Source organism: Dipteris shenzhenensis, chromosome 30 (genome assembly GCF_047967505.1).
Source record: "Dipteris shenzhenensis isolate YYH24624 ecotype China chromosome 30, Dip_SZ_1.0, whole genome shotgun sequence".
Taxonomy (NCBI): Eukaryota; Viridiplantae; Streptophyta; class Polypodiopsida; order Gleicheniales; family Dipteridaceae; genus Dipteris; species Dipteris shenzhenensis.
Window position 1 is genome coordinate 47,006,229 of NC_141625.1, and position 23,788 is coordinate 47,030,016.

Consider the following 23,788-nt stretch of genomic DNA (forward strand, 5'->3'; position numbering starts at 1 on the left):
TGGAGAGATTCCAGGTTCTCCTACTCCCATGGATGATACGCAACAAGCCATCTGTCCCTCATCAGATCATTCAGGCTGAGTTCAAGGCATCCCCATTGTAGTTAGATGCGGCATTCTAGAATATCACTTACCGCTACCGCGTGCGTGTGTATGGCTCATGTACCACAGGGCGACGCAGGCTATTTTGGTTGGCACTAGCATCTTCTATGGCATTAGCAGCTCAGGGTGATCAGAGATTTTGGTACGCATGCACATGCGGGTGGTTTGAGAGATAGGGTTTTCATATAGACAGGCTGCCACCCTTCCAGTACAACATTGACGCACCTTTTGTCCCATTCTAGGGCAATGAATTCAACCCAATCATCTGAGAGGATCTTCTATAGCTACACACATTCAGGACCTGGCTAGCGCAGGCAGAGCTCCCTGTGAAGCTCAATTTCTATCGGGACCACTGCTTGCACATTTCAGCAGAGGGTTTCATCATCCCACCAGGGTACACTCAGATCCACCTACCACATTCACTCAGGATTGCCCTTGGATAGTTACGTGTGTCATTGCACTGACTCAGTATCGAGAGCAGGCGAGTAGAGGGGATTCCCAGGGAGAGTCGTATCTGCACATTGTGTGAGCGCCATGAGGTGTTGTCAGAGGAGCAGTTTCTCTTCCGTTTCCCAGTCTACTATGAGATTCGTGAATGATACCATTGCCTTTTAGAGACGGATTTGAGGGCCTCTCTAGACTCCTCCTATACCCTGATCAGAGATGCCTGCCAACTTTTATTCACGAGGCAGTCCGACATAGAGATTGTCTCATTAGATTGAGGAGATAGGAGTAGGGGACCGTGCCCGCCCATCCTAGAGTACGATCACAAATTTCTTCCAGGTTGAGCAGGTTGCTATCCCAGCCATTGTCAGTAGGAGAGGGAGAGACCCTGAGGCCGAGATACAGTACACCCGAGACACAGAGAGCACACTCACTGACATCTCCTCCATTTTCAGATCTAGGGTGCAGCCGACTGGGGTTATAGTGGCGCTCGTCAGACTTCAGGTAGTGGCCAGGAGGGCACGATAGCTTACTCATACAGATAGTAGACAACGATCCATTACAGGCTTCTTGCCTACACTGCCTAGTTCGCAGTTGGGTATATCTTGATGTTCTATATGCCCATTGTATTGTATTGGATCAGACTGTGTCTCCACATGAGGAAGATGATTCTAGGATGGCTGTATATGATTTTGGTGGACATGTACTATGATATCATTGACTATGTCTACACAGTTTTCTAGCATGGGTTAGGATGCTCGCTTAGTAGCTTCACCCTTTTGCTCATTGTATCAGGTTTTTCTTCAGTCTCATAGATCCATCGGTCTTTAGACCTTTGCCCTTTTCCTCGGCCCACAGTGGTCTGTATGAGTTACTTGATTTTGTACTTTGTCCCATAGGCCAGCGAGGCCTCGTGCTGCGGACGTTAATCTCTCTCTCTCTCTCTCTCTCTCTCTCTCTCTCTCTCGGATGAGCACCTTGGTTCTTGTATGAGACGCTTTGTAGCACATCAGGGAGAGATATAGGTATCTAGATCCTCCCTCACTAGTGAGTTTGGATAGCCTTGTTGGGCAGCCAACAAAGGTGGTAGGATCCAATATTAAAGAAATCGTATTGTAAAACATGACGATAGGATCTAGGAGAAGGCACACACCGATTACACGCAACGGCCAAAGCACTGTGGCTGTCAGTGTAGATCATGGTAGAGGAGGTCTGGCGGACACCAAGATGTGCAAGTAACTGTAGGAAGCCAAACACACTCTATAGTGGTTGTGAAGGCTGCCTTGTTCTTACCTTCACAACTTGAAGTAGCAAATGTAGGGTACTTCTTGCTGAACCAAGAGATGCATGCATGAAACAATTGCCACTGTGAGACACTCTTGTAGTTGTGTCCTAACAACCTGCCCAATCAACGTATGTGAATGCATGCAAATCCAGTAAGGACTGATTACTATAGAACTCCCAAATGTTGCATGGTCTTCAAGTAACAAAAGACTCGCTTCATTGCCTGCCAATGTTGTGTGCTGGGATTTTGCATGTACATGCTTAACTGGGAAATGGCATACTGCAAATCTGGTTGGGTATGACATAAGTAAATAAGGCAGCCCACAATGTGCTGATAAAGAGTCACATCAAACGGGGCACTCCCATCTTTGGAGGAGAAACGGAAGCCAGGTTTCAATGGAGTGACCGGCTACAACGTCAAATTGGAAGCGCTGCAAGCGCTGTCCAATATATTTGCATTGACTCATCAGTATGCCTCCCTCAATGGTAGCAATCTGGATGCCCAAACATTTGTGCAATCTGACCATATCTGAATTGCAGACGATTTATGCAATTTTCTACATGTCTGGCCCAGTGTTAAATCACAATGAGAATTCCTGATTCACTCTTCTGGACATAAAGAGTAGACTTGGTAGGGCTGTTCAGAAACCCAAGGCATGGTGCATGTCTTCCCCTCTCTCACTTTAAAAAGGGGAGATATGTTTTTGATGTGTAAATTTTTTTACCATGTAGCTTAGAAGGCAATGAAATTTGAAAATCTTCTTCAGTTTACTTGCATGATGTTGAGTTCTTTGATGTAAACTTCAAACTAATTGGCAAAGTTTTGCTGTAATGTTTGATTTGCAAGGAAACTATAATGTGAATCTGGTCTTTTGGTTAGTGGGGTTTGGTTATGGATTACGTGTATATCTCTTGTGATCTAGGGGCCACGAACTTGATAGTATTATTTTTTGGGTTTTGTTTGTTCTTTCTAGACTACTTGTCACTTACAACACAAATAAAATGTAATATGCTTTTGGCTTTATGAAAATATTCTACTTGACTTGTAATGTAGACTCTGTTGTTGAGGGATGTAGAAAGCAGCGGCAAAACTTCCAGCTATTGAAGAAGCCCGGATGGTTGTGGATAAAAGTTTAAATGCTGTTTTGTCCACTGTTTCACAGGTATCGATATCCAGTCTCAATATGCCTATTTATGTGGCATACCGGTGAAATGCTTGCTTATTGCAATGTATGGGGTTGTATAGCCGTATGTTTCTGTAATAGAATGTAACTGGGTTTTTTAACAGGACTACATGCAGAGATAGATAGAGATAGACACGTGTGTGTGTGTGTGAGAGAGAGAGAGAGAGAGAGAGAGAGAGAGAGAGAAAGAGATTAACGTCCTTAGGTGGCCTCGTGGGCCTATGAGACAAAGTACATCAAGCAAAAAGTAACTCATACAAGCCTCGAAGGGCCTGAAGCAAAAGGTGCACTAGGGCCTTTGCTGAGAACTATACTAGGCTAAAGAGCTCAAAACACAAACTGAAGCTGAAAGATGAGACTTGGAAACCGAACAAGAATATCTTGTCGGCCATTCTATGGGCTATTTTTAGGTGCCACTCATTCCTTGCTATGTGCCTTGTAGGCCTAGTTACAGTCAGTTAGGTCAGTTAGGTCAGTTAGTACAGTTAGTACATGTACCACATAAGATAGTTAGGACACTTAGTCCAGTTAGGGGATTTAGCCCTAGGGTTTTGTTATGTTGGCTCTCTCTTAAGCCTCCACTCTCACTTACAACATCTCGTTTTTTGTCTTTTCACCTCCATTTTCGAGCTTCCCTTGCTTGCCCTAGCCTACAATGGTATTAGATCAGGTCAGGGTTCCATCCTCTAGCCATTTCCAGCCACCCGGAGTCCTCTTGGAGCCATTGGGAGCTGTTTGGCAGCCCGTTCTTCTGCTGGTCGGCTCATTTCCCTAGGCATTTCCACATGTGTGAGCATTCAGGGCTTCTCTAGGCATTTTCATTGTTGGAAACTTGCATTTTGGAGCTCCTGCTGCATAGGAGGAGCTCTTTCGACTCTTTTTCATTTTGCTGCGGCAATTACGCCCTGCACGTGTGGCCATACAGTTCATTCATTGCGCATTAGCTGTTGTACAGAATTTCGTACATTTACTACTGCTCTAGTGCTAAGTGTATAGAGTCCTCTAGTCAATGTCCCAATCAAGACCATGGTAAAGGCATGTGTAGCACCATACACTGCACACCGAACACCATAAAAAAGAACCTGATAGCCACATGTAGCTATGGCTGAAATAGAGATAAGTTTCTTGCGAATGCCTGTAACATAAAGCACATTTTCTAGAGTGACAAGACCATCAAAAATAGAAGTAAGAGCAACTTGCCCAACGCCTTTCATTGTATATCATGCATTATTGGCATATGTTGCACTGCCCCCCTTAGATGTATGCTCAAGTGAGCTGAATAACTTCCTACAGGAAATAATGTGCTTGCGAGAGCAAGCCAGTATCCACACCATTAGAGCTTGGTTTTCACTTCTGTTCTGAGGATGGCAGCGGTGCATGTGATGTTACTCTCTATCAACAGGCAGTTGCTTGATTGATTTACTTATGCCATACCAGACCCGATCTTCATTATGCTGTCTCACAATTGAGCATATATATGCAGAGCCCCTCTATGCACCATTGGCATGTTGTGAAGCGTGTCTTCAGGTATCTCAAAGACACTTAGCATTTGGGCCTTCTTTATGAGGCTGATTCTTTACTTGTTATGCATGGATTCACTGATAGTGATTGGGCTGGTTGTTCGGACACCTGTGTGTGACATAGTGGCAACTGTTTCATGCTTGGTACTTCATGCATTTCTTGCTTCAGCAAGAAGCAAAGTACAGTTGCTACTTCTAGCTGTGAAGCTGAGTACAGAGCAGCTTTTATAGCTACAGTGAAGTGTGTTTGGCTCTGGAAGTTACTTGCAGATCTTTATGCATGTCAGACTACTCCTACCGTTATCATCATTGATAGTCAGAGTGCTTTGGCTGTTGCATGGAATCCCATTTTCCATGCTCGCACAAAAGCATATTGAGGCTCACTATCATTATGTTACATAGGGAGACACTACTACGACAGATCAAAGAGCAGCAAGGGGTGGCCTTACCACCACAGGACATAGAGGATGATTGGGAAGAACAACGCGTCACAGACTTCTATACATTTGAGTCAGCCCCAGGACACAATGGAGCGAAGGAGGAGGAGCTAGCTGACATGAGAGCAGTTTGGATTAGCAGCCGACATGGTACCACCGCGAGAGGGCACAGAGACCACATGCACGACAGAGAGTCCACAGAGTAAGGTCCGCCAACCTATCACAGTTTTCCTCAGGGGTGACCGACAGAGACAAGGGGTCACTTTGGACATGGCTCAGAGATTTCAGAGAGCAAGGAGACCGCGTCCCCCACCGCAACGCGAGATAGCTTGACAGACATAGATACGAGATATTTTCGCAGCCCACCAGAGAGCCATCACTGTACCAGGCTTCGGCTTCTGATTCTGTTTCTCAGTCCCAACACCGAGACTGACTTGTTTTTCAGTTTGTACTTGATACTAGATAGATTGATCTGGTCCACTATGCAGTCGCAGTGTTGACTATTTCTATTCATGATTATGATTTTGTTAGCATAGATTAGTACTCAGCAAGGGCCCTAGCGTGCCCTTTGCTTCAGCCCACTGAGGCTTGTATGAGTTCACTTTTCTATGTACTTTGTCCCATAGGCCCGCGAGGCCTCTCATGGACGTTAATAAATCTGTGTGTGTGTGTGTGTGTGTGCGCGCAGATTCCAGAGATTATGATTTGAATTTTGGGGAGTGGTGACCTTATAGGAGTCCGTCAAAGAGAGAGTTCGCGCCTCAAGAGGTCTATGGGATTGGGTTGCGAGCACGATCGCGGTGAAGCTGTTGGAGGTTAGTAGCTCCTTACGTCACCTTAGAGAGAGAGGGCCTTGCTTGTGGGTGTGCCCGCCCAGCGTGAGGCTAGGTTAGGATGACTGAGGGCCTGTGTTGTGGGTGTGCCTGCCCCCAATGAGGGTAGAGTAGGGTAGAAAGGTGCTCTCATGCAAGCGCCTATGTGGGGTGCCTGTGTGGCCATCTGTAGGGCAGCACATATGCAGCAGTCCAACACCCCCAGGAGCCTATGTGTAGGCAGAGGTGGGCCGACTTGTTGGTCAGCCACCTAGGTGCTGTTGTTGGCTTGGTCGAGCATGAGGTCAACCTCTATGGCTGTGTGTGGAGGAGAGCAGGCTAGTCGACTCTCTCACAGGCCTAGGGAGTTGGCCCTACAGGGCTCTTGGTAAGCCTTCACATAGGGGGAGGTGAGCCTCTTATATAGGGGTGTGGCTGGCCTCATTAAGGTAGCCTGGTCGGCCCCCTAGGCAGAGAGGGGTGCCCTCATATAGGGTTGTGTGCTAGTCCCACAGGCTGGAGGGTGGGTCGGCCACTGTGCAGGCTGGCCAGCCAGCATGTTGCACCCGACTAGGGAGGAGCATTAGGAAAAAAGGGAACTTTTTTTGGGGCCTTTTAGGGTTTATAAAAATAGGCTCTTGATCAATCAGAAGAGGGCCAACGTAACGTTGGAAAAATACTAAAAACCATGTAAAAATATGAAATAAGTCATATTCAAAATATTTTTCTTTTATTATGTCTGACATACATGATCTTCAAAAGATGATTTTCTGTGCAGTATTTACCGTGCCAACTAGTCAAATCGTGTTTTTGTGCAAATCTCCCATTTCGGGCATTTTTGCCTTTTTCCGGGCCTCCAGGGGTCAGTTTTCGGTGTCTCCAGGGTCAATTTGGGGGTTTTGGCCCGCCCCGGACGTGTTGGCGATGTCAGAATCATCAAATACTGCACAGAAAATCAAAGATCTTTTATATGCATTTAATGTGAAGCCTGAGTACTAGACAGAGTAAGTATCCATATTTTATGTCATTTCCCATATTTTGAGTGCAACAAAAATAGGTAAATAGTGAATTTCTTAGAGAGCCCCAAAATGAGTTCCCTTCTTTCCTAATGCTGGGGGCTATTTAGAGGCGCCCCTTCAGCCCTTGTTTTCCATCTCTTTATGGTGGTTGTTGAGCAGTTGTCTTCAGCTCCTGAGCACCCTGTTGTGCAGAGGTTTTCCCCAGTTGTAGAGGGGCTTTTGCCAAAGATCACTTGCAGTTCTCTCCTATTCCTTTCTCTCTCTCGGTGTGGTGTGTGTGAGGTTTTCTCTCTCTTTCCATTTTTGTTCATTCCCGCTGCACTTCTCACAGAAGCAGGGATGTCCCCTCTCACCGACTCTCTTTGAACTCTACATTAATGAGATCACATCTTTCATAAACCGCCTCAGAGGTGAGGGTTCACTATTGGCTGACTTGATGATATACGTAATACTCTATGCAGATGACATAATCCTCATATCATCTTCAGCAGAGGGGTTGCAAAGCCACCTAGATGCCAGAGACACCTAGATGCCCTAGAGATGTTCTACCAAGAGAGAGACCTAACAGTCAACCTAGGTTATGATCTTCAATACCTCATGTGCAGTGCTACACCGGCATAGTTTCACTTACCGAGGTGATCTAGTGGAGATAGTGCAGTCCTACACATACTTGGGGGTAGTATTCAAGAGCCAGCTTTCACAATGACCCATGCACAGTTAGAGCACGAGGGGCCTTGTCCCGTCTAGAGAGACAATGCTTCCAGGCACAATTCCAGGACTTGCTGATGAAGAGTTGACTTTCAACATCCTAGTGAGGCCCACTGCCATGTACACAACACCATTTTGGGGGAGCAACCTTCTGGTGGAGGAGTGGAGGAGTTTTGAGCAGCTACAGGTGACTATGGGGTCTAGCATGATTCAGAGTAAGCCCTCAGTTCCTCATCAGATAGTACAGGTGGAGTTGCCATGACACACCTCCAGATTGATGCCATCTTTTAGATAGTGGCATTCCTCCACAGAGTTTGGGCCCTACTCCACTGGAGACTACCGATGCTGGCACTAGAGTTATCCAAGCGACTAGAAGAGAGCGGGGTTGATACAGTATGGTATGCACGCATATCCAATTGGTTTGCCAGACACGGTATCCAAATGGACCGACTTCCTTCCTTTCAGTACAGCATGGATGCACCACCTAAGTCGATCCCATGAGCTGAGATTAATCGTATCATACGATTAGATCTCCTCCAACTCCATATACCTCGGACTTGGGGGGGGACCAGGAGTTTCCCACCAAGATCCAATTCTACTACGACCACTTTTGGAGAGTATCGGAGGATGGACTCATCATCAGACCCCAGTACCTAGAGGACAGAGGAGTAGTCTCACGTGCACTGAGGATCCCATTGGGCAAATACCGGTCTCGTCACACCAACTGAGGATTGAGGCACGGAGCAGGGATACCTAAGGGGTAGTAGCTCTACAAGCTATGCATGTTCGTGAGGTCAAGACAGAGTAACATTTTCTATGCACCTGCCCAACTTATTATGAGATCCGGGGACGATACCACTCTCTCTTTAAGGAGGGACACAACTTTGTCCCACTCTCACTGCCGCTGATGCACTTCCATGACCAGGTTTGTATTGGACGGTATCTGATTGAGATGTGACAGCACAGAGAGACACTACTACCAGCGACGGATCGGAGAGCAACAGGAGGGGACCATGCCACAGGCTACTGAGGCAGACTATTATGCATTTGAGTTAGCACCAGGACACACTGGGGTGGAGGAGGAGGAGCTAGTTGATATGAGGGCAGCATGGATCAACACAAAGAGTTGACACAACGCTCCTGGGTGAGAGGCACGGAGACCACACCTGATACAAAGAGGGACCAGACTATCAGATCTAGAGATTGAGACGGCCAGGTCCCCTACCACAGCGTCAGACAACTCAACAGACACAAATCTGAGATATGTAGGCTAGGGCAAGAAATGGAAGCTAAAAAATGGAGGTGAGAACACAAAAAACGAGATCTTGTTTAGAATTGCTGCAAAACTAAGAGTGGAGGCTCAAGAGAGAGCCAACATAACAAAACCCTAGGGCTAAATGCCCCGGTTGGACTAACTGTCCTAAGTGATACATGTACTAACTGTACCAACTGACCTAACTAACTATAAATAGGCCTACAAGGCACATACTCAGAAATGAGTGGCACCTATGGATAGCCAATAGAATGGCCTACAAACCCCCCTCCATGGTATGGGCTGAAGTATCCTGGACATGGCTCAGGATACGTGAATATTTAATGTCATGGTTTCACATGTTCATGCTTAGGGATATAGCAACCTATGATTGTACAGAGTACAACAAATCAAGTCACAAAAGATACTAAGTTTAAAGCTTGCCAAAAAGCTTCAAACTTAGGTCAAGGTAGAGCCTTTGTAAAAAGATCTGCCAAGTTGTCTTGAGTGGGAACATAAGACAACTGAATATCACCTGCTAATAATCCCTCTCTAACATCGACACATCAGATAGAGTCCGATATAGACCTGGTCATGGAAATAGATCAGTCGTGATAGAGGGCCGAAGCCACTCCCCTCTAGGTAGAGACAGTGGTAACGCCCCCAAATCTCGTAGTAGGCTGGGCAAACACAAAGATAATGCTCCTCTGTCTCAACCGCCCTCAGAGTACATAGCGTGCAGACCCGCTGCTGCTCTTTGGATATATCTGTTGCTCTCCCTTCCTTGATCCTCAACTGATGGGACGAAACCCGCATCTGACCAATGGCAATCCTCCGTGCATGGGAGACTCCTCTGTCCTCGAGATACTGGGGTCCGATGATGAATCCCTCCTCTAATACTCTCAAGAAGTGGTCGCGTCTTGGTGGGGAGCTCCTGGTCCCCCCCCATTGTATGAAGTTGAAGGAAGTATAACCATATGATACGGTTGATCTCATCTCGTGGGATTGACTCAGGAGGCACATCCATGCTGTATTGAAAGGGGGGAAGCGTTTCCATCTAGATACCGTGCTTGGCAAGCCATGTAGATATGTGTGCATACCATGTGTCTGCGCCGCTCTCTACTAGCCGTCTGGATGACTCTAGGGCATACCTTGGAAGTCTCCAGTGGGGTAAGTCCCAGCCTCTGTGGATGAAAGTCACTGTTTGAAAGATTTCATCAACTTGGAGAGGTGTCATGGCAAACTTTGGCTGCACTATCTCATGTGGGATTGAGGGCTTACATCGTATCATCCTGGACCTCATTGTCACTTGTAGCTGCTCAAAGCTCCTCCAATGTGTCCTCGGGAGATCGCATCCCCAGAAGGGTGCTGCATACATGGCAGTCGGTCGCAACAGTGTGTCAAAAAGCTAGCCCTTCGTCGGTGGATCTTGAAAGTGCGCCTAGAAGCACTGTTGCTCTAGTCAAGCCAAGGCACTACGCCCTCGTGTGAGCCGTGCCTGGGCTGCATGGGTCATTGTGAAGATGGGTCCTGTGAAGACTGTTCCCAAATATGTGTACGACTGCACTGTCTCCACTAGCTCGCCACGATAAGTGAAACTAAGTTAGCGAATCACTGTTCGTGCGGTGTTGAAGATCATAACCTTAGTTTTCCCAAGGTTGACCGTCAGGTCTCTCTCTCTACGTGCATACCATGTGTCTGCCCCGCTCTCTAGCAAGCCATGTAGTCATGCGTGCATACCATGTGTCTACCCCGCTCTCTGCTGGCCCTCTGGATGACTCTAGGGCATACCTTGGAAGTCTCCAGTGGGGTAAGTGTTGAGAGTTCACGCTCAACATCATGTGATCATGTGTGCATAGCACCATCACGTGATCATATGTGCATAGCACTAACCTTATAGAGTGCTATAAAGGAAAGGGTTAGATCCCCTAACCCTAACCCTAAAAGGGTTTGTATATATTCTATTTTTTCAATTAATTCTAGTGTACAGTTAGTCATTTGTGGTGTGCTCTCTAGCTGTGCCCTCTCTCCTCATCTCCACTCTTCTCCTCTCCCCTCTTCATATTTTGTCATGGTATCAGAGCTCCCTTGTCTTCCGTTGAGACATTGCGATTCTTGAGAGTGTGAGAGAGATTGTGAGATTGAGAGTTCTCTTGAGTGATTGTGAGATTCTTCCATTCACTTCCGTTGAGAGAAAATTTCTGTTCATTGTGGAATAAATTCCGTCCACTTCCGTTCATTGAGTGTCCATTTCTTTGAAAGATTTCATTTCTTGAGAAAGAGAGTATTCCTTGTTTGTGAGAGGGAGAGCTTCCAAAAGCTGTGAAAGACTATTTTGATTGCGAGGGAGAGACAAAAAGATTTCTGAGAAGCCAGCACGAGCCGCCTCCATCTTCAAGCGACCCTGCATCAAAGCTCTGGCATTGAAGGCTCACGATTAGCCAGCAGCTCCCGTCTTCCAAGCGACCGTGCATCAAAGACCATCGACAGCTCTGCCTAACGGCCTACACGAAAGCTTCCAACGTTGCGCCATCAACAACAATAGCCGCTTCTCAACGACCCGATGCCAAAGCTCATCCTTCAACAGTCAAGGTGGTGGGTAGAACAGCGATGGCCAACACCTATGAGCTTCTCGTCTTCTCCAATTCCTTGATGACGACGACGAAGAAGAAGTCGAAGCTCCTACGCCTCCTACGACTAAAGCTCCTACGCCTGTCTAAGTCTGTTGCTCAGCCCAAAGGCGTCTCCATCGACAACCATCTACAGGCTCTAGGTACTGCTCCATCTTCGAAGCGCTCCTCCTAACGGACAAATAGCCGACTACAACGAGCAACGGCTTAGTCTCATGCAATGCTCACGTAGCTCAGTCCTTCTTGGGCGACTCCAGTAGCTCCACGACGAGCTCCATCGCCAGCGACGCGCTCCAGCTTCACGACCTCAACATCCGCAACGAACCTCATCGCAGGACGCCACCTCCAAACGGCATCGACGGAAATCCGGAGGGAGACGGAATCTCGAAGATTTTGTCAAAATCTTTCAAAGATTCTGGTGCCCAACAGTCAGACACATGGCAGATAGAATAGAACCAGGGTCTGGTTGCGATGACCTTGGGTTAACTGGCTGACCCACAGTTGGACACGTGGCAACCTTATCCTACCCACGTGCCACGTCACCACATTATCTTGACACGTGGCAATCCTTATCTGACACGTCAGCAGTCCCGTGAGACTGCCACGTCATTTGCCACGTCAGTACTGCCACGTCATCAGGCCACGTCATCAGTGCCACGTCACCCTGCTGACATCATTTGTGCCACCTCAGCAGTCCAGTCAGCACTGACCCCTGCAGGCACAGTCCCTTGCCAGGCACACTGTGCACACACTGCATGTGCACACTCCTGCCACCTCAGCACAGAGCTTCACTGGCACACCTCTTGCTAAGCACAGTGCCACATCATCACTGCATGTGACTCACAGTGACACATCATCATTGAGCACCATTTGCACTCCTTTTGTCCCTCCACCTAGATCAAGTCATATCTCTTGATCCAGGAAGAATTTGAGGGTGCTCCAAAAAGGAAAGTCGCTCGATTTTTCGTGCTCTACGCGCTCGTTACATCACGCGCACATTTCGGCGCAAGTTACACTCACATTTGAGCCTCGTCGACAAAACCACTTCCTTCACGCACATTTGCCTCTACATCGACGCATCTGACCTAGCACTTAAAAAGAACAAAGGAAAAGGAATTATTTGCTGCTCTTTCATCGATCGACGGTTGGTTTAGATCTAGATCAGAGTAGACTAGATCGCCATAGAGGGGACGCTTTGAATTCCCCAAGTTGCCAATCTAAGCCGTGCCCGAAATTCCCGACTAGTACCTACTCGGAGTCAGTCCATACGCTCACATCCGATTTCACATCATTACATTACCTGAAATCTTACGTTCATCAGTTCAGTGAGCAGACTTCAGAGTTCAGAGGCATTGCAGATTGATTCAGTGGGCAGATAGCACTTGATTTCACACACACATGCCACCATTGTAAAGCCTATTTGGCTATCTCACGGCATCGTGCACATCATTTTTTCAGCCTTGTAAAGCCTCTTGGCTATTCCCGGCATCATTGCCACAAGCCTTGTAACACAGGTCAGATCTTATTTACTGCAGTTCTATCTTCACCGACGGTACATAGATTTCACTTGGCATCTTCAGTGTATTTGCAGTTGATTCATACAGAGTTTTTCAGGACACTTTTGAGTACATTGTTTGCACCATGTCGACTAGCAACCTCAATCTGGAGGCATCTGCTAAGTTAGACAACTCCAATTACGGTACATGGAAATACCGAATGGAGACCATTCTTGTGCTTCAGGACAAATGGGAGTATGTCGATGGAATCAAAATATGGCAATTGGGATTCCGAAGCTACAATTTCTTGGAAAAGTTTGTGAAGCATGCTGCTTCGGCAAACAAAAGCGAACCAACTTTGTCAGAAGTACCTCTCGTGCACGAGGTATTCTTGATTTGATTCATACAGATGTATGGGGTTATGCCCAAACCCGCAACATCAATGGTTCACTTTATTACTTGACCTTCATCGACGATTACAGCAGATATTGTTGGGTCTACTTTCTGAAAGAGAAATCTGAAGTGTTTACCAGATTTCACGAATTCAAAGCCATGGTAGAAAACCAAACAGGCAGAAAGATCAAGGTCATGAGATCAGACAGAGGAGGTGAATACATGTCTTCAGCATTCATGAACTTTTGCAAAACTCACGGTATTCGAAGACAATTCACATGTGCAGATACTCCTCAGCAAAATGCAAGAGCTGAAAGGAAGAATGGGACTTTAGTAGATAGTGCTAGAGCAATGCTTAGTGAAAAGCATCTTCCGAATCAGTATTGGGCAGAAGCAATAGCTACAGCTAACTACTTGCTTAATCGGCTTCCTACCGAACCGATACAAGGTATGACTCCTTATGAAGCATTCACTGGACACAAGCCAGGCATTGGGCATCTCCGCATATTTGGTTGCATAGCATATGCCCACATACATGATGATCATCGCAGGAAATTGGATGCGAAGTCACGCAAATGCATCATGGTTGGCTACAGTAAAGAAAGCAAAGCATACAAATTGTATGATCCCATCAACCGCAAAGTCATTATCTCCAGAGATGTAATCTTCGATGAGGAATCAGAATGGAAAACCTCACCTACACAGGAGATAGAAGTATCGACTTCACAGTCACCTACAGACCAGGTTGATGAAGAAGAGCAAGAATTGCCAGCAACACCCCAATCAGCGCCACTGCAGCTCAGACGGTCTACTAGGGAAAGCAGACCACCAGCCAGATTGACATATGCTCAGAAAGGCAAAGCAATTCAGGTGGAAACCACCAACTATGCTCTTATGACTACCATCATGGCTACAGAAGAGCCAGTGTACTTCGAAGACGCAGTAGACAAGCCAGAATGGCAAACTGCAATGAATGAAGAAATGGATGCTTTGTATAAAAATTAACACTTGGGAATTATGCGACCTTCCACCAGGAAAGAAGGCCATAGCCAACAAATGGGTATACAAAGTGAAGTACAATCCAGATGGCAGTATTCAGAGATACAAAGCCAGATTAGTTGCAAAAGGATTTGCACAACAATATGGCCAAAGATGAGTTCTGGAGAGATTCAGATAGCACATTCATGAGTCAGCTCAAGTATGTTGACAGTCTCCTGAAGAAGTTTCATATGGCAGATTGCAAGATTGCAGCCACTCCCATGGAACAGAGTTTGAAACTTACTAAAGATTCAGAAAAGCCTACAGTTAATGACAGATACTACAGGCAACTCATTGGATCTCTTATATATCTGACAATCACACGGCCATATATTTGTTATGCAGTAAGCTCACTAGCACAGTTTATGGCAAATCCAAAACAGTCTCACTGGAATGCAGCCAAAAGAGTCTTGAGATACATCAGAGGTACAAGACAATTTGGGATAGAATACAGAGGAAGTCATCCACGGTTGCATGGATACTGTGACAGTGACTATGCTGGAGATCATGAGACCAGGAGATCGACACAGGGATATGCATTTTTCCTTGGTCAAGGTGCTATATCATGGTTGTCAAACAAACAGCCAACTGTTTCTTTGTCTTCGACTGAAGCAGAATATAGGGCACTCACTACAGGTGCATGTGAGGCTATATGGCTCAGAAGACTATTGTCAGAAACAGATTACTTTGATGAGTCAAAGCCAACAACAATATACTGTGATAATCAATCGGCTCAAGCATTGGCCAAAAATCCAGTATATCACTCCAGGACAAAGCACATTGATGTCAGAGAGCACTTCATCAGAGAAAGAGTGTTACTTGGTGACATCACACTGCAGCATTGTGATAGCAAAGAAAATGTTGCAGACATCTTTACCAAACCACTCGGTAAAGAGCTATTCGAGAAACACCGACTAGCTCTTGGTTTGATGCAGAGGAAGGACATTCCCATTAAAGGGGTGTGATGGAATGTAATGCTCAGTCCTTCTTCGATTCCCCAGAATCATCATCTTGAGGGAAGGCCTACTTCATGATGTTGATCTTGAGGGACGGTGTTGAGAGTTCATGCTCAACATCATGTGATCATGTGTGCATAGCACCATCACGTGATCATATGTGCATAGCACTAACCTTATAGAGTGCTATAAAGGAAAGGGTTAGATCCCCTAACCCTAACCCTAAAAGGGTTTGTATATATTCTATTTTTTCAACTAATTCTAGTGTACAGTTAGTCATTTGTGGTGTGCTCTCTAGCTGTGCCCTCTCTCCTCATCTCCACTCTTCTCCTCTCCCCTCTTCATATTTTGTCAGTAAGTCCCAAACTCTGTGGATGAAAGTCACTGTTTGAAAGATGGCATCAACTTGGAGAGGTGTCATGGCGAACTTTGCCTGTACTATCTCATGTGGGATTGAGGGCTTACATCGCACCATCTTGGACCCCATCGTCACCTGTAGCTGCTCAAAGCTCCTCCAGTGTGTCCTCGGGAGATCGCATCTCCAGAAGGGTGCTGCATACATGGCAGTCGGTCGCACAGTGTGTCAAAAAGCTAGCCCTTCGTCGGTGGATCTTGAAAGTGCGCCTAGAAGCACTGTCGCTCTAGTCTAGCCAAAGCACTACGTCCTCGTGTGAGCCATGCCTGGGTTGCATGGGTTATCGTGAAGATGGGTCGTGTGAAGATTGCTCCCAAATGTGTGTACGACTACACTATCTCCACTGGCTCGCCTCGATAAGTGAAACTAAGTCCGCGAATCACTGTTCGTGCGGTGTTGAAGATCATAACCTTAGTTTTCCCAAGATTGACCGTCAGGTCTCTCTCTCTGCAGAACACCTCTAAGGCTTCCAGATCTCTCTGTAGCCCGTGCGCTGAAGAGGATATAAGGACTATATCATCAGCGTATAACAATATCTGTATGAGGAGATCAACCAGTGATGAACCCTCGCCCCCTAGGCAATCTATGAAAGATGTGATCTCATCGATGTACAGTCCAAAGAGAGTCCGTGAGAGAGGGCAGCCCCCTTCACCCCAATTGTGCTCTCAACCCAATCCGATAGACCGCATGGAGCACGGACCCTACCTCTGATTGACTCATATAAGCTCATCACACCCCAAATTAGCGTCTTTGGAATCTGCATCTCTTGTAGTCTCATGATCATACGGGATCGTGGCACGCTGTTGAAAGCCTTTCGAAAGTCTACTAAGCATGTGTAGACTTTTTGATGTCTGGACCTCGCCTCCTCAATGACAGCCCTCAGAGTGAAAATGTGGTCTAGAGTAGAGTGCTGCCTCTTGAAGTGCTCACTTCCCCCTTGCCTCTGTATGATTGCTGATCTCCCTCTCTAGTACTGATCCATAAATCTTGGCCAATGTGTGGCCAATCATGAGGGTGCAATAGGTCCCAGTGTCCATGAGGTCTCCTGCTTTGTGCATCGGTACGATAGTAGTGGTGCTCCATGCTGGTGTGAAGCCGCCGTGACAAACTGCAAGGTTAAACATCTGTGCAAGAAGAGAGAGAGAGAGAGAGAGAGAGTGTTGTATCAACATCTTTAGGAGGCCTCGCGGGCCTATGAGACAAAGTACAATCAGCATAATAGCTTGTGCAAGCCACCATGGACTGGAACAAAGGGCTCGCTAAGGCCCTTGTTGAGTGCTAAGCTAAGCTAATAATCTCAAAATCTAAAAAATACTCTCAGAAGGTAGCGCGACATATCCAGGAGTTGTGGTAGCCCTCCGATGAAACGCAAAGATGTCACATATCTTTAGTTATCGAGCTGTCTCTTGCCATGGCGGGGGACGTGGTCTCCGGGATCTCTGTATACGATGAGCCATATCAAGAGTGACACCTTGGGTCGGTCAGCCCCCTCTGAGTAGAGCATCGATGGGTTGGGCCTCTATCATGCACCTTTTGGTCATCCTCTGTGGCGCACGCTCGATTGCTCTGCATCGTCTCTTCCTACTGATCCATGTTGCCCGGCTGACTCAAAGTCATAGAGGTCGGTGATGTGTCTCTGCGCTTGGTCGATGTCCTATGGTACTATCACCTCTTGCTATTTGATTTGGTGTAGCAGGGTTTCTCTGTGTCGCCGCATCTCTATCATAAAGAGGCCAACACACCTAGTCGTGGAAATGGATCAAACGAGAGTGGTACGAATCTGTGTTCCTCCTGAAAGTGTAGGCCATCCCATGGGCTACCCATTGGTGCCTTCTGATCCTTGGTATGTGCCTTGTAGGCCTAGTTATAGGTAGTTAGGACATATGGTACATTTATTACATATCCGTTAGTACACCAGGTACTACTAGGACACACTATCCTAGGGTTTTATCATATTGCATGTATCTCGTACTTAATCAATCATTGCAGCAATTATTTCAGCAGTATGGATTTTCTCTCCATTGCTTCCATTGCTTGCCCTAGGTTACAGTGGTTTTAGAGCCAGGTTTCGATCCTGCGACCTCCCAAGTTGTTTCAGTGGGAACATAAGACAACTGAATGTCACCTGCTGCTGGTGACAATCTCAAAGACAACAAACAAGATGCTCCTCTGCTAGCTTGTACTAGAGCAGTTGTCAGGAAAGAACATGCTAATTTGGTTGCTACAGCATGCAATGAAGAGCCATTATGCGACTCTATGGTATTCCAATTGGATGTTCTAGATCAATTGGATGATCTGCAACCGGTTGGAGAGCTATTATCCACGATACTTCAGCCCATACCATGGAGGGGTGTTTCTGATAGAAATCTTGCAGATGCTGCCACATGGCAGCCATGCACTGGATGCGATGAGTACGAGGGGTCCCACTCCTCCTCTTCCTCCTCATTCCCCAAAAAGTCCCGGGAGGGATATGAGGAGGGGCTTCAACAACCTTTTATATCCAAGGATCTACACATTACACATTTGCATATGGGATTTCTCCCTAGTGTCCACGTGTCCTGTATGCGTGCCAAGGGCCTTTCAACCCCCCTTTATTTCCATTACTAAGGCACCACGTGGGAGGTTTGGACCACACCAAGGTGCCATAGGCCTGTACTCCCAATAGGAAGAAGCAATGGTATTGTCCTCAGATCTCATAGTAAGCAGGGCAAATGTATAGGAAGTGATCCTTTGTCTCCACTGCTGCTAGTGTGCATAGCCTACAAACCTGCTGCTCTCTAGTTATGTCTGCGACTGTCCCTGTCTCAATCCTCATTGGTAAGACGAGACCCACATCTGTCCTACGGCAACCCTCAACACATGGGTAACCCGTTTGTCCTCTAGATACTGGGGCCTAGTGATGAGTCCATCCTCTGATACTCTTAGGAAGTGGTCACGGAAGAACTAGATCTTGGTAGGAAACTCCTCGTCCCCCCGGATGTGTATAGCTGGAGTAGGTCCAACCGTATGAGATGGTTGATCTCATCTCGTGGGATCTGGAGGGATGGGGAATCTAGACTATACTGAAAGAGAGGGAGATGATCCATCTGAATGCCCTGAGTACGAAACCATTTGGAGATGCGTGCATACCAGGCTGTGCTGACCCCAAACTTAGCTAATCGTCTAGATGACTCTATGCCAACCTCGATAGTCTCTAGCTAGGTAAGGCCCGTGCCCTATGTAGATATGCCATGTCTGAAAGATGGCATCAATCTGCAATGGTGTCATAGTGAACTTAGTCTATATGATCTGCTGAGGAACCAATGGCTTACTCTTGATCATGCTAGACGTAATGATGACCTGTAGCCTTTGAATCTCTGCCATGCGGCTGTCGGTAGATCACATTCCCAGAAGAGTGCTGCATACCTGGTTGTCGGTCTCACTAGTGTATCAAAGAGCCAATGGCCCTTTGTCAGGGGGTCCTGGTAGTGTGCCTAGAAGCACTGTCTCTCTAGTGGAGCTAGAGCTCCCTGTCCTCATGGGAGTTGTGCCTGAGCTGCGTGTGTTATCGGGAAGACTGGCCATGCAAAAACAGCCCCAAGATAGGTATATGATTGTAGTATCACGACTGGCTCCTCTTGCTATGTGAAACTGTGCCACTGAAGCACTGCTCGTGAGGTGTTGAAGATCATTACCTTGGTCTTGCCAAGGTTGACTGTCAAGTCTCTCTCACTGCAAAACATTTCTAGAGCCTCAAGATGTTGTAGGCTTGCTACAATAGAGGAGATGAGAATTGTGTCATTCTTGTATAGCAAGATCTATATCATCAAGTCTACAAGCAAGGATCTCTCGCCTCCTAGGCGGTCGATGAACATCGTGATCTCATCAATGTAGAGCCCAAAGAGTGTTGGAGGGGGCATTCACTCAATCCAATCTGATAGACCTCCAGGTGGCACCCTCCCTTCGATTAACTCATATAAGCTCATCACCCCCAGATCATGACTCTTGGTATCTATATCTCTTGAAGCCTCCGCATCAAGCGGGATCGTGGGATTGTGCCAACAGTCTTTCGAAAGTCTACGAAGCAAGCATAGGCTTTCTAGGATCCAGATCTTGCATCCTCAGTGATTGCCCGTAAGGTGAAGATATGGTCAAGGGTGGAATGTTGCCGTCGAAAACCCACCTGTCCCAGTGCCTGCTGCCCATGTGCCTCAGTATATGGGCTGATCTTGGCCATTGTATGGCCTATCATGAGTGTGCGCTAGTCCCCTGCTTTGTGTATCGGTACAATAGTAGTGGTGCTCCAAGCAGGAGGGAAGCCATGACATACCACATGATTAAACATCCGTGCTAGGATCAGAGCCAAGATCTCATGTCCATGTGCAAAGTTTTCCATCCTCAACCCCTCATGATCCATGGCTTTCCGGTTGTGGAGCGAGCGTAGTGTAGCCGGCACATTCTGTGCAGTGAGCAAAGAGGACATGGTAGGGCTGGGTAAGGAGGGCAAATTTGGCGGTTCTTGCAACGAGACATCGCAAAGGGAAGTCACGTATGTGGGCCAGACCCTTGGATAGGCAATTGGAATGGGCGACTTACCCTCAGATTGGATCCCCATTTTAAAGGTGAGATCTCCCCCTCGAAAAGATCTCATCATCGCATCCATCCGATGTGAGAGGAAAGGTTGTCTCTTCTGGCAAGTCATGCCACGTGATATCTGTTGTGCCTCGATCCTCGTAAGGTGCCCTGGGACCTGCTCCCGTATGAGGTGGAATCTCATCTCTCGACACCCATCATTGAACCATGGGTTCTGGGGCATCTTCCGAGCTGGGGAGCGTGATGTAGATCGAGCCGTGGGGAAGGATCAGACTTTAGCATGTTGAACCACTGATACTAGCATCTCTGAGGCACTGCATAATCCCAAAGGGAGTCTAAGAAGTTTGCCTCGGTTTCCCACGCACTTGGGGACACTCGACACCATCACACCTATTCACAAGGCAGGGGATTCCATGAGTCGAGAAAACTGCAGGACCGTTATGATCGGGCATGTCATGTCCAAGATATATGCTTCAGTACTAGACATGGAGGTCAGCCGCTATGCAGAGATGCAGGGACTTAGGGCAGGCATGGGTCCAACATGATCATGGGACCGTGGACTACATACTTACATTCTCGAGTGTCATAGAGGAGGCTAGGGCACGGAAGTAGAGGGTCTATTGCTTCTTTGTGGATTTTCGCAAAGCCTTTTGTGACAGTGCACATGCACGCCTCATCAGGCAGTTACAGGAGCTGGGTTATGGCCAGGAGATTGTCTTGGCTGTTATGGCATTATATGAGAGGGTTTTCGGCAGAGTTTGGATGAGTGGATGGTCAGATGAGATCATGAGCATCATTGGGGTCAAATAAGGCTGCCTTCCCTTCTTAATTACCTACTCAATAACATGTGACATATCCTTAGCAAACAAGTGAATAGGAGTAATTCGCTCCCCCAAGTTAAAACTCATCTATTGCAAAGACAACATCACTCATTGGCATACCCTGGATTGTTGTCGCAACTCAATAAGTTCTTTCATCGAGATTGTAAATAGACATGAAACTATTCACGCCTGATGAAATATCACTACTTGAACCTTTTCATTTCTCAATGTGCATGAATTTATTGACTCTAGATCATGCATCACTTTTGCGCATGAATTCATCCACTCCTGATAAGGTTTCACTTTTGAGATTGCCTTGATGTGCGCTCATGGGATCTGCGCCCCCTACCGCGACCTGCTGTGACCTGTGACCTTCAGGAAGTAGTCTAAACACCTCCACCTACTTGGTATGGGGGGCTGCTGCCTGCCATGACACCTCCACCTAGCTCCAAGGGCTGGTTGGGGCCAAGAACTAGATCCAGTTCGAGGTCTAGCTCCAAGAACCGACTCCAGGAAGCTCTAGGCCTTGCATTCGAGCTCTAGGGACTTGTAGATTGCGCCATTGCATTCAAAGTCATCGACTTGTCCGAGACGGAGGCCAAATGCATTGAATGAAGAGAGTTGTGAATAGACACTAGGGCTCTTGGGCTGTCACAGGCTCAAGAACCAGTCTTGGGCTTCAAGAACCCGCCAAGAAACCACCAAAATCCAAGGCCAACACCTCAAGGGGCTGTCTGCATTTAACTAGACATTCACAAGGGTCAAAATGTGGAAAATAGAGCATAATTGCTTGCACAATGCCTACATGAGGATGTGTAGAAGACACATGGGGAAATCAAGCTTTGGAAGCTGCTATGACCAATTACATAGTAGGGGGACCATCCAAACTGATGTCTTGTGTTGGTTGAGAAGGTTGATAGCTTGGAAGTCACTAATGTGGCATTGCTTAATGAGAAAGCACATGTAGACAACGCATTGGATGAGAGAAAGAATCAAGGAGGACATATGCAAGAAGAATGGCCGAAGGAGAAAAGTAAGAGGGATGAATGGTAGAAGGGGAGCCGCATGACAATTAGAAAAATCATCCTTAAAGATTAAATGCAAGCCATGGGGCTCGAACTACAACAACTAAGATACGCAAGGAGCACCTGAAGGGGGATGCAAGGCAAAGAAAGAGCTTTGTAGTCCCAAGCCTACAAACCATCTATCGTCCCAAGCCTACAAACCAGTTGTGTGTGAGCATGCCATAGATGAAGTCAGGGCTAGCCATGGCAGTGTGTGTTGTCAGTAGTTGTGGTACCGAAGTCGACGACTCTATGGATAAGTCACCACATGGAAGACTTCATCAAGCTGCAAAGGGGTAGCCCCAAACTTTGCTAGTATGATCTGATGCAAGACGGGTGGCTTGCTGCGGATCATCTGAAAGAGGATAAAGGGATTCTTTGAGAAGGGAGAGAGGTGGGAAGGGAGGGGCTAATAAGGGAGATAGGCGGGAAGGGAGGGGTAGAGGGGGGAGAGAGAGGAGGGAAGGAAGGGGGGTGGGAGTGAGAAACGAGCAAGGGGGGCAGAGGCAGTGGCAGGAGGGTGAGAAGGGCAGCGAGGGAAGAAGGGAGGGGGAGGGACAAGGGAAGGGCAGGGGGACAGGGGCAGCGGGGGAGGGAGGAGGGGTGGGAGGGCAGAGGCAGCGGGGAGTGGGGCGGGGGGATGGGCAGGGACGCCCTTTTTAAAGTGTGGGTCGAAGGAGATGTTATTGGCATGTTTTATTTCCTTTTCTATTTGCTAAATCTATTGTGTTATGTTACAGAAATACGAGGGTTTCCCATATGGGTCATATGTTGACATTGCATCGGATGAAGATGGGAGTGTGATTATTGCAGTGAGTAGCTTGTCACCGCATACAAAGGTTGGATGCTTTTCCCAGTTTGACAAGGAAATTGAGAATCTTGGTGCAATGTGTATATAATGGATTCCGACGTGTTCATCCACCCCCCCCCCCCCCCCAAGGCTATGAGCCTGCAATGTGCTGAAAGTATGCATGCACTTTTGTTTATAAATATGTCTAGAAATAAAAGTTCCATGCAAGCACATGATAATGATTGGTGAATACATGCATGTACTTGAAAGGGTTTCACTTACCATACTTTTTTTTTGGTAGAGGTTCACAGTGTGAGCATGTTCAGGCTAGAATCTTCCTTTCTTTTGTGCATAGGAATGTACAGGTTTGCATGAGGCTTTCCCTAAATTTTGTATTCCTCTTGCAATAGTTATTCTATGGTGGGATTCACACATTTGCATCGTGAACCCACCAAGAGTTGTTACATTTTGTGGGTGTATACAGCTTTGAAATCGTGACATCGTAAATTACTTTTTAGTAATTTCCATCTTCTTTGCACTAGATATTCTTTATTATTGCCTTGAACTCTTCAATGAGTTCCAACATCTTGAAAACTGTCTTTTGTATTCTATCATCGGTGCATTTATGGTCCAATCTTTTAGTACCAAGAACCAATTTATGATCTTGGATCTTTCAATGATTGCAAAAGCATGATATTGGTGCAATATTTCTGCTCTTTAAATAAAAAATAGAAAATGAAAAGGTTGAGAAAGTATCCTTATTGTGACAAGTTGTAAACTACTCTGTGCTTTCTATCAATTCAGACAACGGATTTTGCAGAGGCGTTTGAATGAAATGATTGCGAGTTGCCAAA

The 23,788-nt window shown here is 46.8% G+C and overlaps 1 protein-coding gene across 4 annotated transcripts in view; it reads left to right on the plus strand.

Moving 5' to 3' along the window:
* The window catches only part of LOC147882229 (FMN binding protein), a 120,121-nt gene that overhangs the window by 23,997 nt on the left and 72,336 nt on the right, over positions 1–23,788 (plus strand). For 2 of the 4 annotated variants that reach the window (XM_087401800.1, XM_087401799.1), the window contains exons 3-4: positions 2,904–2,990; positions 22,885–22,983. In XM_087401800.1, the coding sequence (XP_087257926.1) occupies positions 2,904–2,990; positions 22,885–22,983 (186 nt within the window). Of the gene's footprint in view, positions 1–2,881; positions 2,991–22,884; positions 22,984–23,788 lie in introns of all 4 variants that reach the window. The other 2 variants (XM_087401802.1, XM_087401801.1) reach the window with 2 other exon arrangements.